At 41.3% G+C, this 16,667-nt stretch overlaps 1 protein-coding gene across 8 annotated transcripts in view; it reads left to right on the forward strand.

Moving 5' to 3' along the window:
* Positions 1-16,667, forward strand: part of tnk2b (tyrosine kinase, non-receptor, 2b) — a 259,122-nt gene that overhangs the window by 185,308 nt on the left and 57,147 nt on the right. For all 8 annotated transcript variants that reach the window (XM_041216325.1, XM_041216316.1, XM_041216342.1 and 5 more), the window contains 6 exons: positions 73-285; positions 3,432-3,584; positions 4,335-4,612; positions 7,578-7,704; positions 8,246-8,392; positions 12,693-12,787. In XM_041216325.1, coding sequence (XP_041072259.1) covers positions 73-285; positions 3,432-3,584; positions 4,335-4,612; positions 7,578-7,704; positions 8,246-8,392; positions 12,693-12,787 — 1,013 coding nt within the window. The remainder of the gene's footprint in view (positions 1-72; positions 286-3,431; positions 3,585-4,334; positions 4,613-7,577; positions 7,705-8,245; positions 8,393-12,692; positions 12,788-16,667) is intronic.

Genomic DNA, 16,667 nt, shown 5'->3' on the forward strand with positions numbered 1-16,667 from the left:
TAATGAGAGCGCATTGATGCAGATTTGAATCAAGGGGACACTGGGCAGTTCACAGTTGTTGTATATTTCCAGGTGTTTAGTGGAAAACGTCCTGAATCTGAATTCCAGCCTCAGCCAGGAGCAACATTTCGCAAGCTACCAACTCCTCCACCACCGCCACCTGAAGGGAACCAGACTCTGACATGTCTGATCACTGAGAAAGATCTAACACTTCATGAGAAACTAGGTGATGGGTCCTTTGGAGTTGTGAGGCGGGGTGAATGGCAGTCGCCTTCTGGAAAATTTGTAAGTCCAGGTTCACAGGGTGATGACACTTGAAAACTAGATTAAACACAAAGCCCACAGATTGAAGCTAATTATACTATGTGTGGTTGTCTATTTATCGCTGGTGAGACAAATCTTCCTTATATCTCTTTATTAAATAATCAAGATATATTTATTCTACTCTTTACCATTCCAATGTGGTCTGAATTTCCTCCGTGCCCACTTGCATGTATATTCTGCTGCAGGACCTGAGTACATTAGTTTTATCTCATCTTTTCTGTCTTCCCTTTACCCCTCAAGCTCTTCTCTCTTAGCTCCTCCTCCTGTCACTCAGTCATGCTGCCTTTCATTTCTGCACTTTAGGATATTTACCCACCTGCACCCCCCCATCACCACCACCACCACAATCCCTATGTCAGTTTTTCATTTTTGCAGATTTTCTTCTCTCTTACTGTTCTCTGAGGCTTGAATCCTTCTTGGATAAGTCCACTGCTTCGCTCCAAGCCTGAGGGCCCTGTGAGCCACTTGTCATTGCCTTTATATAAGCCCCGCTCTCCCCTCTCTCAATCTCTCTCTCTGACCTGTTGAGTAGTCCCTCTGGGAAGTAATCTCATCAACTTCCTTCCCATCCCACTCACCGCTTCCACTGCTGATTCCTTGGAATCTGCCAATGAATCTGTGCATCTCCTTACAGAATGTCCATTCATGGACAAGAACCTTTCCATTCACAACTTCATTGTAAATAATTGCATTGGCATCATGGCCTTGTTCGAAACTTGAATATTGAATGATTGCATCTTTCTCCTTACTGAAGCTTCGCCACCTCATTTACTTTCTACCATTTGCCCGTCCAAACTTATTCAACAAATTTTGAATTTATTAGAATAATACTTGAATTGAGATGGAATATATGTCAAGAAGGAATGAGAGGCAGGGGTAAGCGAAGACTGTGAGGTTGCCTGATAGTGGTCTTTATGAGAAGGTTTGATAGTGTAGATGTTGAGAAAATGTTTCCATTTGCTGGACATAGTCACTGATAAATCTAATAGTGAATTTAGGAGAAACTTCTTCACTAGTGAGCGATTAAAATTTGGAACTCACTACCACAAGAAGTAGTTGAGGCATAAAGCATAGGTGAATTTAAGGGAAAGGGAGATAAGCATAAAAGGGAGAAAGGAAAAGATGTTTGATGGAGTTAGATAGAGTGGGAGAAGGTGATGTGAATCATCGGGCAGAATTTTACATCCCGCGGGACCCGATCGGGCGTAAACTAGCACGCAATGATGTCAGGCGTGCGCCCCAACGTCATCGCACACTCAACGAGATGTTTCAGTCAACGGGCGCGCACACATGAGAGTTGGCAGCGCACCCGCCGAGAATTAAGAGGTCTATTAAGGCCATTAATCAATTAATTAAATGCTATTTTTTGCTGCCTGTCCAACCTTACGGATGAGTTTCCAACATTAATTAAAAAAAAGTTTTGACAGAATTTTTAATATGTCTTTGTTTATGTAAGTGAGTCCTATGTGGGTACATTTTTTTCACATTTTCAATATTTTTATTCTTGATTTTAAAATTCTTCAGCTCACTGAAGCAGTTCCCTGCCTTCAGGGAGTTTTCAGCGCATGCTCCCCTGCACATGTGTAGATGTTTGCACTTGCACTCCTCCTGCCCCCCACCCCAGCAGTGCTGAGCTTCTCAGTGAGCCTTTCACGCTGGCTAGCCCTTAATTGGCCAGCCAGCGTGAAATCGCGGCTGGCGGACTGTTTCCCAGCCACTCCCAGGCATGCCCGCCCAATGACCTGAAAATCTTGCCCATAAAGTTCGGCAAACACCATTTGGCCTAATGGCCTGTTATTCTGCCACGAAAACTATGTAAATGCTGATGGAATTCCCAGGACTGAAGGGGGTGAATTTTCTTATCAGTCTGCTTTCGAAATTTTGTTAACACTGTGTGTTGTAACATAGAACCAAATCCCCTGGCCTTTAGTTGTTGGTATTCTGTTATCCTGAAAGATTTCCTGCAGGAACATCATCCACGTTAACACTAGTAATTTCTGCTTGACTTCAAAGATAGAAAGCAGAGGGTGTGAATAAAGAGTAGTTATTCAGGGTAGCAGAAGGTGGGAAGTGATGTTCCTCAAGGATCAGTGCTGGGACCTCTGCTGTTCTCAATTTACCTTAAATATTTGGACTTTGGAATCAAAAACACAATTTCTCAGTCAATCCAAATTGTTTGGGAGGCGGGGTGACAGTCATTACTGAGGAGAACTGTAAAAAATTGCTGGAGGACGTTGTAAAATGGGAAAATAATTTGCAAATGAAGTTCAATGCAGATAAATGTGAGGTAGTGCACTTTCATAGGAAGAATACGGAAGTCACTTATTACTTGGAAGGTGCAAGTCTAAGTGGGGTAGAGAAATAAAGGAATCTTGGAGTACAAATATATCAAACGGATAGCCACAGGTTAGCAAGACATAAGAAAAGTAAACCAAGAAAAGGCTCAATTGCTAGAGGGATAAAATTGAAAAATAGTGAATTTGTGCTAAACCTATAATGAATCTTGGTTAGACCACACTTGGGGTCTAGCGTGTAGTCCTGGTTGCCATATTATAAAAAGAATATAGAGGTACAGGAGAGGGTGCAGAGAAGATTTACAAGGACGATACCAGAAATGTGTACGTATCCAGAAAGGATTGACAGGCTGGATCTCTTCTCTCGAAAAAAAAGGCGGCTGTGAGGAGACCTAATAGAGGCCTTTAAAATTATGAAAGGTTTTAATAGAGTGGATACAGAGAGCATGTTTCTTGTTTGGCGAAGAGCATAACTGGAGGCCATCAATATAAGATAGTCACCAAGAAATTCAATAGGGAATTCAGAAGAAATCTTCAAAGAGTGGTGAGAATGTGAAACTTGCTACCATGGTTGGGTGAAGTGAATAGTATAGATGCATTGAAAGGGAAATGAGACAACTGGTCGATGTAGATGAGAAAAGATGGAAGGAGGCTCGAGTGGAACATAACACCTGCATGCACTGGTTGGGCCAATGGTCTGTTTCAGTGTCATATATCCTATTTAAACCTATGTAATAGGAGGTCTAGGAGTGTCTGGATTGCAGTTCATAAAGCTAACTGGTACTTGAAGCTAATTCTTATATATTTTACCAGATGAATGTGGCTGTGAAGTGCTTGAAAACCGATGTATTAAACCAACCTGACGCTCTTGATGATTTTATACGAGAAGTCAATGCCATGCATTCTCTTGACCACCTCAACCTTATCCGCTTGTATGGTGTTGTGCTCACCCACCCAATGAAAATGGTAAGCAGAATTTCAGAGAAAATATAGAAAAGCTGTCAGAATTATTTTGTCCCCATTTTTGCTTCATATCCTCTTCCCTCTAGGTAAGTTGTTTAAGCTTGCTGCTGAATAAGGTGGCAGTTAAAATGCTTGCAGTTTTTCACAATGAATGAATTCTCAGCATCAGCCCTAGATCTACACCAGCAAAAAGCAGCTGCAATTTGTGTTCCCATTTACGTACTCTGAAAATGTGTCTTAACTGCAAGTTCAGCAGTGTAATGTTTCCATTTCCAACATTTATGGTCTCCCTGAGTGAAGCTGCCAAAACTGTTGCATTTTATTTGAAGCAGTTTTGTATTGAGGCTATGTCCATAGAGAACTGAATAGGCCTAGCCAAACCCATTCACTAATAGTCAGTATGAGATGGGAACATTTATCCTCACTGTTAGGAATAGAATAAAACGCATATTACAAAGGTTACAAGTTTCTACCAGGCAGTTTTCTCTCCCGTTCCTAAGCAGCCCAGCCCCCTATCAGAGCGAGAAATCTGTAGTAACTGTTGTCCAGTCTGATTTTAAGCTAGATGTCTAAGTGGACTGACACTGCATCATCCATCTCCTTTCTGAGCATTCTATTTCAGTAAAAGATGGACACGTCTGAAGTATTATATTGCATTATTTCATAAAGAATACACTTATTCTCAGGTTGATCTTACTTGCTTTATATTACTACTTTCAGATCCCTTTAACAATATTAATTTGCTTTCTCCAGGTAACTGAACTGGCTCCACTTGGTTCTTTACTGGATCGTTTGCGAAAAAACCAAAGTTACTTTCTCATCTCAACATTGTGCCAGTATGCAATACAGATAGCAAACGGCATGGCGTACCTTGAGTCCAAGCGCTTCATTCACCGGGACCTAGCAGCCAGGAATATTCTGCTGGCCTCAAATGAGTTAGTGAAAATTGGTGATTTTGGACTCATGAGAGCTCTTCCACAGAATGATGATCACTATGTTATGCAGGAGCATCGCAAGGTTCCTTTTGCCTGGTACGTGTGGGAAGTTACTTGCACTGAAATCTTATCACCCATGCAGAAATAGAACCTGCACGGCTCAGACACACTCAGAAAAGTGTAGCTCCCCCACAATCATGGAAGAACTTGTATTAAATATAAGCTCCTTCGATGAATCTTGTTGAAGAAAAATAAATCTCAGTATGATAAAATTGATGGGAACAGCTTCTTCCACTCCAATCAATTGTGTTATATTTAAGTGCTCTGTGGGAGTATTACAATGAGAAATACCTGTTACATGGAACAACAGCAGAGAGATTTGGCACAGGCAGGGGAGGTGGAATTTGTTTTAGTTCATCACTTTTTAATTAAGTTATGGACCTTGTTATTCCTGGTAACTTCAGATTTGACAGAATCAGCCAGAAATTTTTAGCCTGCCCTGAAATATTTTTGCTGTAGTGATTCCATGGACTTTTATGCTGACCTGAAAAGGCAGGCTTGTGCCACTGGGTCTGGTGTGCAGCCTCCTTGGGCCACTGGATATCTGTCGCTTGTTATAATGCCAAGTTCTTAGGCCTGAACCTGAGTGGCCTTCTACTTGATGGATAGAGTGAGCTCGGAGTGACAGTGTGGCAAGCAGGCTGAGTGCAGACTATATGACAAGCACAGGGCTGCCTCCAGGGTCTCACCCACCTTCCTGTGGCACAGCTGTAGGGACGGTGCAGCATCAAAGTGAGCAAGAGCAGCCTCTGGGCCAAGGAACTGGAGGTCCAGAAGAAGCATTTAGTTGTATCATATGTTTTCTGGGAGGAGTAAAGTAATATAAATTATCATTCCCTTTTATGTAGCGCCTTTAACATAAGATGTCGCAAGACACTTCACAACAACATTGTGAAACTAAATTTGACATCAAGCCGCATGAGATATTAGGACAGATGACCAAAAGCTTGGTTAAAGAGATTGGGATAAGGAAATCTTAAGGAGGAAAGTGGAGAGGTTTAGGGAGGGAATTCCAGAGCTTAGTGCATTGGTAGCTGAAGGCCAGTGGTGGAGTTATTGAAGTTTGGGATGCTCATGTGGACAGAACTGGAGGAGTGCAGCTATCTCAGAGTGTTGTAGGGGTGGAGGAGATTACGCACAGGGAGGCGTGGAGGCGTGGAACCATGGAAGGATTGAAAACATGGATAAGAATTTTAAAATTGAGGTGTTGATTAACTCGAAGTCAGTGTAGGTCAGTGAGCATAGGATCGATGAGTGAATGGGAGTTCGTGCAGAGTTAGGACAAGGGCAGTAGAGTTTTGGGTGATCTCAAACTTAGAGGGTAGAACGTGGGAGGCTGGCCATGAGTGCTTTCGAATAGTCAAGTGTAGAGATAACAATGCGTGAATGAGGGTTTCAGCAGCAGTTGAGCTGAAGCAATGGAGGTGGAAATAGGTGGTTTTCATGATGGCATAGATCAGAAGTTCTTGGGATCAAATGTGAAGTTAAGATTGTGAACAGTTTGTTTCAGACAATTACCTGCGAGAGGGACTGACTGGGGAACAGAGTTTGTTGTAGCAACTGGAGACACAAAGGTTTCTGTGCTCACAATATTTAGTTGGAGGAAATTTATGCTCATCTAGTACTAGCCTGGTAATTTAGCAACAACAGAGGAGTTGAGGGAGGCAATGGTGAGTTAGAGCTGGGTGCCATCAACGTATATGTGCAAACTGACATTGTGGTTTTGGATGATATCACCAAGAGCCAGCATGTGTATGAGAAACAGGAGGATCTGAGGATAAATCCTTGGGGGACACCAGAGGTAATGGTGCAGGAGAAGGAAGAAAAGCCATTGCAAATTATACTCTGTCTATGATTAGATAGATAAGAATGGAACCAAGCAACTGCAGCCCACCCAGCTGGACAGCAGTGGAGAGGCGTTGGAGGAGGATGAAGTGATTAACCTTGTCAAAGGCTGTATACAGATTGAGAAGGACGAGCAGGGATAGTTTACCTTTGTCACAGTCACTTAGGATGTCATTTTGGACTTTGACAAGAGCTGTTTTCATTACTATGGCAGGAGCAGAAACTTGACTGGAGGGATTCAAACATGCAGAATTAAGTAGAGGGTGTTAACACCTGAAGAGAGAGAACTGTTAACAATAGCAGTTAACATGGGAGCAAGGGATTTAGTACAAATAGGGTCTTGGATGCAGGAGGTGGGTCTCATGGACAAAATAACCTCTGCAAAGGCATGAGGGAAGAAAGAAGGGAAACCAGAGAATGATATGAGTTCAAGACTAAGGTGGGGGAAACTTCTGAGGAAGTTTGACCTGATGGGTTGGGAAAGGACAGTAGTGGTAGAGACAGCCAATCAGATGAAATCAGTATCCACTTTTTGTTTTCTTGATTTTTAGGTATGAAGGGAAAAAAATCCATGGGCCATGATCCTAGAAGATTCACTGAGATCACATGTATGCCATCATCCTATAACACTGAACCCATCAATTCCTGTGGGGATAAGTGGGAGGGCATCCCCATGGAACTGAAGCAATTCGGATGCATCTTGTGAAATGCCTGCCCCATGAAAATCAGAAAACTGGTGCCCAGGCAGGCATGACTGTGAAAATTCATCCCCTGATTTTTTGCTCATGCAATGCTGTACTGGATCTCTGCCTTTAGGTGATGTCATTGCACTTTGTAAAATGATCAGGGAACAACTTACAGCAAGTAAAAAGGATTTGTTGGTGTTCAGGTTCTTTGTAGTAGTGACATTTATTTGGGTCGCCCTTTGATTTTACATTTTAATTATTTTCCCCAGTTGTGGTACTCGACCAAGAATAGTGAGCTGCAGAGCTATTTCGTTTCAAGAATTTTCATATCACCACCCTGATTTCATCACTGGCAACCATAAATCATCCTATTGCTGTATGAAATATCTTGGCTTTAGTTCTATTGATTGTATGTTTGGAAACCATTCTTTTACTGGTATTAAATGTTTCTGATCTATTTATTTTGATAGGTGTGCCCCTGAAAGTCTGAAGACTCGGACATTCTCACATGCCAGCGATACGTGGATGTTTGGTGTCACTCTGTGGGAGATGTATACCTATGGCCAGGAGCCATGGATAGGCCTCAATGGAAGTCAGGTAGTGGACACAAACACATTCATATCTGTGTGTGCATATGGAGTTTTGAATGTCAGTCTATGTTTCACCATGCAAATGTCTATGTGTCTCAAAGGTGTCTGCACTTGTGTGCCTCTGGGTATCTTTTGGTCTGTCTCAGTAAATATTTTTGAGGTTAGCCTATGTATGTGTATGTTTGTCTCCAGATACGTGTACCAAGCGCTCAGGTGTGTTTCTCTATATTGGTGCCTTTGGTTGCCTCTGCCTCGAGCATATATGTATGCAGGTGTTTTTATTCATGTGGTTCAGAGTATTTATGGCTGAGCTTGTGCATATGTAAATCCATGCAGGTATGTTTGAGTATGCTTGTGTCTTGTGCAGGAAAATACAGATGACATCAGTTTTGCAGAAATAACTATTTTACTCAGTGACCAGCAAACTTAGTAATAGGTAGTCCGTGTTTGTGTATGTGATTCTGCGAATGTGTGTGCATATTCATAGCCATGTTTGTGAGGCCATGATGATTTATTTATTCACCTGGCCCACTATTTCTACTTTCTAGATCTTGCACAAGATTGACAAGGAGGGGGAGAGGTTGCAAAGACCTGAAGACTGCCCTCAGGATATTTACAATGTGCTGCTGCAGTGCTGGGCGCACAAACCTGATGATCGACCCACATTTGTGGCGCTCCGAGACTTTCTGATTGAGGTAAGTTAACATAAAACAACAACAATTTGCATTTATATAGCTCCTTTAATGTAATAAAACTTCATGAGGTGCGATACAGGACTAGCATGGAAACAAAATTTACACAGAATCACAGGAGGAGATAATAGGCCTGATGATCAAAAGTTTTGTCAAAGACAGGCATGTATTAAGAAGCATTTTAGCAAAGGAAAATGAGTTAGAAAGGTAGAAAAATTAAGGGACGGAGTTCCAGAGTTTAGTCCCTTGACAACTGAAGGCCTGGCTACCAATAGTGTAGTGATTAAAATTGGGAATGTTCAAGGCCAGAATTAGAGGAGTGCAGAGATCTGGGGGGTTTGTGGGATTAGAGGAGATTACAGAGATATGATTGGGGGGGAGCAGTCCATGAAAACGAGGATGAAAATTTAAAAATCAAGATGATGTTTGACTAGAAACCAATGACCAATGTAGATCAGGGGCACTGAGGAATTGGGTGAGTGGCAGCGTTCTCTCTAAGGTGCGTGAGTGCATGGATGCGCAGCAAGCCAAAAGTATTGCACAAACCCTCATAAATTGTCCCGTTTAAGATAACGTGTGTGCCTGGCCAGGGTAAAACTTATAAAATTGAGATGCACAAGAGGTGCATAACAAAAAAAAAATAGAGGGAACATCAGTGAGTGGGACTTGGTAGAAGATAGGATATGGGCAGTAGTTTGCAGATGGTGGAACATTGGAAGCTGGCCAGGAATGTGTTGAAATAGTCAAATGTAGAGGTAAAAAATGCATGGATGAAGATTTCAGCAGCAGCTAAGCTAAGGCAAGGGCGGGGTGATGGATGTGGAAATAGGCGGACTTAGTGATGTTTTGGATGTATGGTAGGAAGCTCATCTTGCAATTCAATATGTCACCAAGATTACGAACAGTCTGGTTCAGTTTCAGATAGTTGCCACAAAGAAGGATGGCATTGGTGACAAGGGAACAGAGTTTGTGACAGAGCCCAAAGATAATGGCCTTTGTATTCTCAATTTTTAAAGAAATTTATGCTCATCCAATCTTGAATGTCAGAAAAGCAGTCTGACAATTTAGAGATGGGGGTGGGGTGTCAAGAGACGAGAAGAAGGTAGAGCTGGATATTCTCAGGCTACGCATAGAAACCGATAATGCATTTTCGGATGATGTTGCTAAGGACAGCATGTCAATGAGAAAAAGGAGGGGATAAGGATAGACGCTTGGGCGATATCAGAGGTAATGGTGTGGGAGCAGAAGGAGAAGCCATTGCACTTGATCCTCTGGCTGCAATGGATAGATAAAAATGAAACCAGGCAGGTGCATTCTTACCCAGCTGGACAATGGTGGAGAAATGTTGTAGCAAAATCTCATGGTCAGTCATGTCAAAAGCTGCATACAGCACAAGGAAGGATAGTTTGCCTTTGTCACAGCGATGAAGATTATTCCCGATAATGGATTAAGTAGTCTAAATAGATATGGCGATGAATGGCTATGCAGTTGTTCATCAAAGATGTTCAAGTCTGCATCCCTTGTACTAAGAGATGAGGGGCATACTGGCAATGATCAGGCTGAGAAAGAATAGGTACAAGGACAACAAATATGGTGGAGAAAGTGAGACTTAGCAAATCAGTAGCTGCTGGATGCCATGACGAATGAGGCCAAAGGCTAGATAGTTGGGAATTTGAGAGTGCAATGGTAAGTGACTTGAGGATAGCTTTTTTTAATAGGGATGACCACAAATAGGGGAATGTAGTTAGAGAGCAACACGGAAATGATCGGAGATTATCTTATCAATGATGGTAAAGATAGCAGTGACACGGCTGCATGAGATGACAAGATCGAGGGGTGGCTATTTTTATGGACGGGATAGTCGAGTGTTTATATAGAGGAAGAAATAGGGATAAAGGAGGGCAATAAAGTCAGAGAGGAGAGAACAAGAAGAGTTGAGATGGAGGTTGAAATAACTGAGGATGATGAGTCGCCGAATGCAGAGGCAGGAGGAGGAAAGCAAAGAAGATAGTGGAGAAACTTAAATTGTATGGGTGATCCCGGACAAAGATTTTTGAATGAGAGATGCGAAGGGTGGAACATGGTGAGATACTCAAAGGAGGAGACATTGCCTGAAGAGTATGGGGACAGATTAAGGTGTGATTTGGAGATAAGGGCCAGGCAGGGAAACTTTATTAAGAAAGGAGGCATCATCAGCCCTCAGCCATGTCCCTGTCACGGCTATATTATCACTGTGATCGTTCACAATAAGGTCATAGAAGATGGGGCTTTATTAGCAAGTGAATGTACATTCTAGAGGGAGATACAGGGGCAACAGTGATAGCTGGTCTACAGATAGAATTTACAGGGTCAGAGCTGGGAGCAGAGACAGGTACAGGAAGGAGGTTAACGAGATTAGCCCACAGCAGACACATAGGCCGGGAAGGGCTGGGAGAGAATAAGATGAAGCAATTGAGGTTGCTGCTTGTTAGGGATTAATGAGTACCTTGATGAACCTTCCAGAGAGGGATGGAGGAAGGTATAGGATCATTTAAGAGGGAGTTAAGCCTGGGAAGGTGACATGAGAGCAGGAGAGATAATGAGTACTGAATAACTTACATGAATTTACTGAAGAGCATGTGAAGCTTTTAGAAAATAGTGACCATAATCTGATAGAATTTTACATTATGTTTGAAAGTGATTTGGTTCATGCTTAAACTAGGTTCTTAAATCTGTTCCTGTGAACTGGGGTTTGTGAGGGTGGATTTCCTGAGTGTGAAGAAAAGAAAGGAGCCATGATAGCGGGAGGGGTAAGGAGAAAAGGAGAGAATGGAGAGAAGAGGTGAAATAGAAGTGATGGGCTCAGGTCCAGAATGGCAGTTAAAATGCATGAGTAGACACGAGGAAAAATTAAGCTATGTTGGTAGCGAGATCAAGATAGCTAAGTTTCGAAATACATAAGTTATAGAGAAGAGCTAACAAGTGGATGAAAACGAGATTTAAAGTCAAAGTTGATTTAGTGAAACTGGCATTGAATTGAAGACCTGTTGTTGAGGCAGGTGAGTGGAAATAGACAATTTGAAGTTCAGAACAGTGAGGCACGTTTTTCTAAAAAAAAAAATTAACTATTTTCCAAATCAGTATTAAAATAGCTATTGCTGGAGCCAAGTGTTCCATTGGTGCCTTTGGATAAATCTGACAATTGAAAATAACAAGGTACCAAATTCTACATTTGTTAAAATGATCAAGCAAAGCCATTGTTCAAACCACCAGTTCAGTTTTGAAAGATAGTAGCCGGAGACAGCAAAAAATTTTCTTAACGATAATCTCGAATGCTTAACTTCAGTGATAAGAATAAAAACAATTCTTTGAAATGAACCAGAGCTGTGGGGTAGGTTAATTGCTATGTCAATATTGATATTAATTTTGGTTACTGCACTTGTAGAGATGATTAATGGACAGCAGCATTTGAATCCAAAAGAACGGATCTGGTCCAGCAAGTAGAATTGGTAGCAATTATTCCGCTAGACAGCCCTCTCCCCAGTAGTAGAGCTACCTTTAAACAAAAATAGCAGTTCACTGAAGAGACACAGGATACAGTGTTATTGCAGTGACAACTGAGTAGCACCTATAGAGGTTGAAGTTAACGGCCACCATGTTCTTAATATGGATACCATATCCACAGGGCACTCTATGCTGAAGTACTTAACCTGAAGTGAATTGCAATATCTCAAACCTATTTCAATGTGTTGGGAGTTGAAGTAGGGACAAGGTGCAGACATGCCACAGCTAGGACAGATGAAAGCCAGCAATTAGGAATAGCCTACGTCAAGAAAAGGCTGAAAGTTTAGCTAAAAACAGTTTAGCTGTCTAAACACAGGATTAAGCTTCAGAAAATTTTATAGGTGGAAGAAGCTCAAGTCCATCAAAATGTGAGACTGCTGAGAGGCTGCCGGCTGCTAGAGTGCTGCATAGAGGCTATGGGCCAGTGGAATACGGTTTGAATCTGGAATGTGGATGTTTGGAATGTATGCATAAGTTTCAAGTTAAGTACAGAATTCTCCACAGAGCTCCCAAATGTTCAGAGTGTCTTACTTTCTCCTTCATGCTGAGAAGCGAATACACTTTCCAGGTTTCTATGGAGTTTTGGATTGGTTTGGGTGTCTCTGTTTTTGCGGATGGAAATAGTCCTAATTTTTGGTGTTAATTTGTCCTGGTTCTCACATTTCATTTGTTTGAATTGTCACACCACTGGCAAAGTAATACCTTGTCTAAGAGATTGAGTTTTGTGTCTGCAATGCTAAAAGATGTATTTGTGGAACAGGCCCAGCCCACAGACATGCGAGCACTGCAAGACTTCAGTGAAGTGGACAAACTGCAGATTCAGATGAATGATGTTATCACAGTCATTGAGGGCAGGTATGTGTGTGTGTCTGCAAATTGCAGCTGCAACAGTATTTTATTGTCTGTAAAACAATGGCATACTGCTGATCTCATCCAGCATGGCAGAATGTTTCTGCAATTGGCCTTGGTGTCCTGGGTTAGGTGAGGAAAAGCTTCTACTGCTTTGTTCACTGTCCAGGGACCCTTGTGGGAAGAGTACATGTAGACATTGTGTGGACAGGATTGGTTTCATTTGTGGTTGCCCTGAAGTTGAATATCACATCAACACTCGCTGTGAAGTTCATACATAACTGATGTAAAATTGGTCATGGACCTAATGGATATGCGTGAAATTATCCTGGCAAGGGTAAGAAAAGAGGGAAGAAACATGTCAAAGCAGGTGGCAGAGGAGAAACTTTTTTTGTTAATATGAAAACAAGCACTAACACGATAACACACTGAGGGATCAGTAAGAATTTATGGTTTTTCTGAGTTTGTAAGGAACATGTCCTTCAATTATTTTCTTTGTTTTTAGTGACAAAATAGAAAAGCAAAGGAATGGTGCTGTAATAATTAACAAATATTTTCATACAAAATTTAACATTATTATTGTTTTAAACAATAAATTAACAAGGATGAAATTAACAACTTCTGTCAGTAGTACCCCTTTGGAAAATTAAATTTTACACTAAGTGGGACAAATACACGCAACCAACTGAGTCCCAGGGACTCTATCTGCAGGTTCATATAATGCTTATACAGGAAATTGGAGGTTGCCATTGTAAGTTGAATTTTAGTTCTTTACTTGCTGAAGAAATAGTGCCAAAGAATCCCCATATATTTAATTTGGTGAAAGCACCAACTTATTTGGCAGTGAATGAAAAAGATCTGCCATGTTAAAAGTTTGATCTGTGCTGAGGCAGCTGATCTTGGTCTGCGATGGAATTAGAGTTTCTTGACAAAGCGGAGATGAATTTATGATGATCCCAGACCAGACCCCGAAATTTTGTTACGGTCCTGAATGAGACCCCCAAATTTGTTACAATCTGGTTAGGAACCAGTTACTTTTATTTGAAAGCTAATGAAATTTGAAATCTAAGTTACTTACAAGGAGAATAAAGTCAAAGGATTCCACTGTCCTAAACAAACAGAACAATTTTTACTGCACAAGAGTCAACAAAGCTATCAGTACTGTCTATCTTATACTCTAACAAATAGAATTAACATGAGGTAAACATGAATTAACAAACCATTGTTGAATATACCACAAACTGCACATTAAATGGCAGACCCAACCAAGACAGGGCCCACGAATTCGTCAGCAACCCACCCAGGTGTTAGTGATCACTGTGAGTCGCAAAAACTCTTTAATGCTTGGTCTTCCTCACAAAGGATTTAAACTCTTTTCTCTTGAGGATCTACCCTTTCATTTCCCTCAACCCAGCTCCAATTCAGACTCCTGGGCATACCAGAAAATGTAGTCCTCTGCCTTCACACAGAAAATCCACTGAAATAACCTTGAAATACAAATTCTTCCTCAAATCAGCCAGATTTAGCTGTGCTTGTTTGGAATCCAATGACTTCTGGAGGGAATTGCTAGCGTTTGGAAATCAGAAGTGGATAGGATTTGACTCTGCTTACAATTCCCAAGACAGTTGAATAGCCTGACAAGCCACATTGTCCAGACTCAGGCATGAAGAATGGTCATATGTGCAATGTAGCAAGAAGACTTCTGATGATTTTTGAGACCCTAACTGCAGTAGGAATTGGCTGCTTCAGGAAAAGAGCAAAAAAAATTGCAAGTGGTGAAAGAAAAGTTGCGAGGCGGGAGCTTTTCTGCCCTTGCTGGATTTCCGATGGGAGCATATAACAACCAATTTGGAATTGGCGACTTCTAGCGCAGAACACAACACAATCCTGGAAATTCACAAATGGTTGGATATGGGTTGGGGAAAATCTCGTGTGATAAAGAGGGACTTTTCTCTAAGTTAATTATGTTCTTATAGCTCTATTGGACACCATACTTCTCTCTATATAGATTGGCACCAGCAGTTGAGTATCTTTTGACTCTAAGCTTGTTCAGTGGATCTTGGCATCAGCCTCTATCCACCCACTCATGAGTAATTTTCCACTTGTGTGACTCTGGCTTGTTGCAAATGGATTTTGGAAATGGCTTGAGGTGTAGAGTTTCTGAATAGTGTGCTGTTCCTCATGTTCACTGATCCCTGGAAGAGCCTCCAATAACCTTTCGGCGCACTGCCTACCACGGATGTTATTCTGTGTATGTGGCATGTTTTGGCCAGTAGATCAGGGCATAAGCATGTGGTTGCAGGACACAATCCACACTTAGGATATTATTATGAGGATAAAAGGCAGTCCGTGATAACTGTAAGCAGCAATTGCCAGGCTGTGCTTGTAAGGAAGTGTATTTTCCCAGTAAGTTGCTGCCTGGAAGAAACATTGATCAGTTCAGTGGCAAGTGGCTGATGCATGTTTAATGGAATGATACTCCTCATTAGCTCTACCAAGATAAAGCGGATCCTACCTCCAGCCTTCCTTTAGGAAAGGTTACAGACATGCCAGGTATGAAATAAAGAACCATGTTGCATTTATTTCGTGGCATTCTCACTCCACAAAAAAAGAAATATTTGTTGTGCAGCAGATTCCATGAAACAATTTACTGAAGTTGAACATTTAAACTCCACTGATATTCTTGATTGAAGTTTTTGTCTCAGGCATTATAAACTGGGACTTTATTATCTGTATTTAGATGTGCTGTTAATGACAAAATCCTCCATGGTGTAAAGTGACAACAGAGCAAGTGCGTTGCAATCAACATGATTGCAAAAATGCTGGTTGTTAAACTGATATTTGATTTCTTCATTATGTGAAAAGTTGAGTACTTTCTGAATTAGCAATGTTCAGTAGTCAACTGAATGTCATAATCCTTAAAGTTTACATGGTGACTTTTGCCTTTGACCCTAGTCTCTTCTTCCTTACCAGATTGCATGCTAGTTTTCTATGCTTCAGCCAAGATAGTAGGACACATTAAGTTAATGTGCTTTTTCAGGACTTATGTAACAACAATTAGCAAACAGAAATCATTCTTCTGTGGAATAGAACTGTTGCTTTCAAGATTTATTGACGTCCTGTCTATAAAGTGCTCCATCTACTGGTTATAAGCAAGAAGAAAATTGAAAAAATGTAGTTTTGGTTTTGAACTCTGAGCATGTGCAGGACAATTCAGCATTTTGTTGGTATAGGGTCTGCTTACAACATGTCAACTCTTTCCAAGGATGACGTCAAACAAAAAAATCAAAGTTCCATGCCAGTAGTTGGTCTTATAATTTGTTATGTCAACAATTGTATTAAGATTCACTAGCATGTCAAGAAAGAACATTCAAGAAATAGGAGTAGGAGTAGACCATATGGACCGTTGAGCCTGCTCTGTCATTTAATATGACCATGGCTGATGTTGGGCTTCAACTCCATCTTGCTGCCTGCTCCCCATATCCCTTAATTCCCTGAAGGACCAAAAATTTGTCTACCCCAGTTTTAAAAGTAGAAAATTTCAAAGATTCACAACTCTTGAGTGAAGTAATTTCTCCTCACCTCAGTCCTAAATGATTAACCCCTTATCCTGAGACTGCACCCCCCCACCCCCGTTTTAGACTCCCTGACTAATGTAAATAATCTCTCAGCGTCTACCCTCTCAAGCCCCTTCAGAATTTTGTAGGTTTCAATGAGATCGCCTCTCATACTTATAAGCTCCATAGAATATAAGCCCAATTCACTTAGCCTTTCATCATAAGATAACTCCCTCATAACAGAGATTATAACCCTTTCTTAAATGTGGGGACCAAAACTGCACACATTATTCCAGATGTTGTCTCACCAAAACCTTATACAATTGTAG

The sequence above is a fragment of the Carcharodon carcharias genome, chromosome 2 (genome assembly GCF_017639515.1).
Source record: "Carcharodon carcharias isolate sCarCar2 chromosome 2, sCarCar2.pri, whole genome shotgun sequence".
In the NCBI taxonomy this organism is placed as follows: Eukaryota; Metazoa; Chordata; class Chondrichthyes; order Lamniformes; family Lamnidae; genus Carcharodon; species Carcharodon carcharias.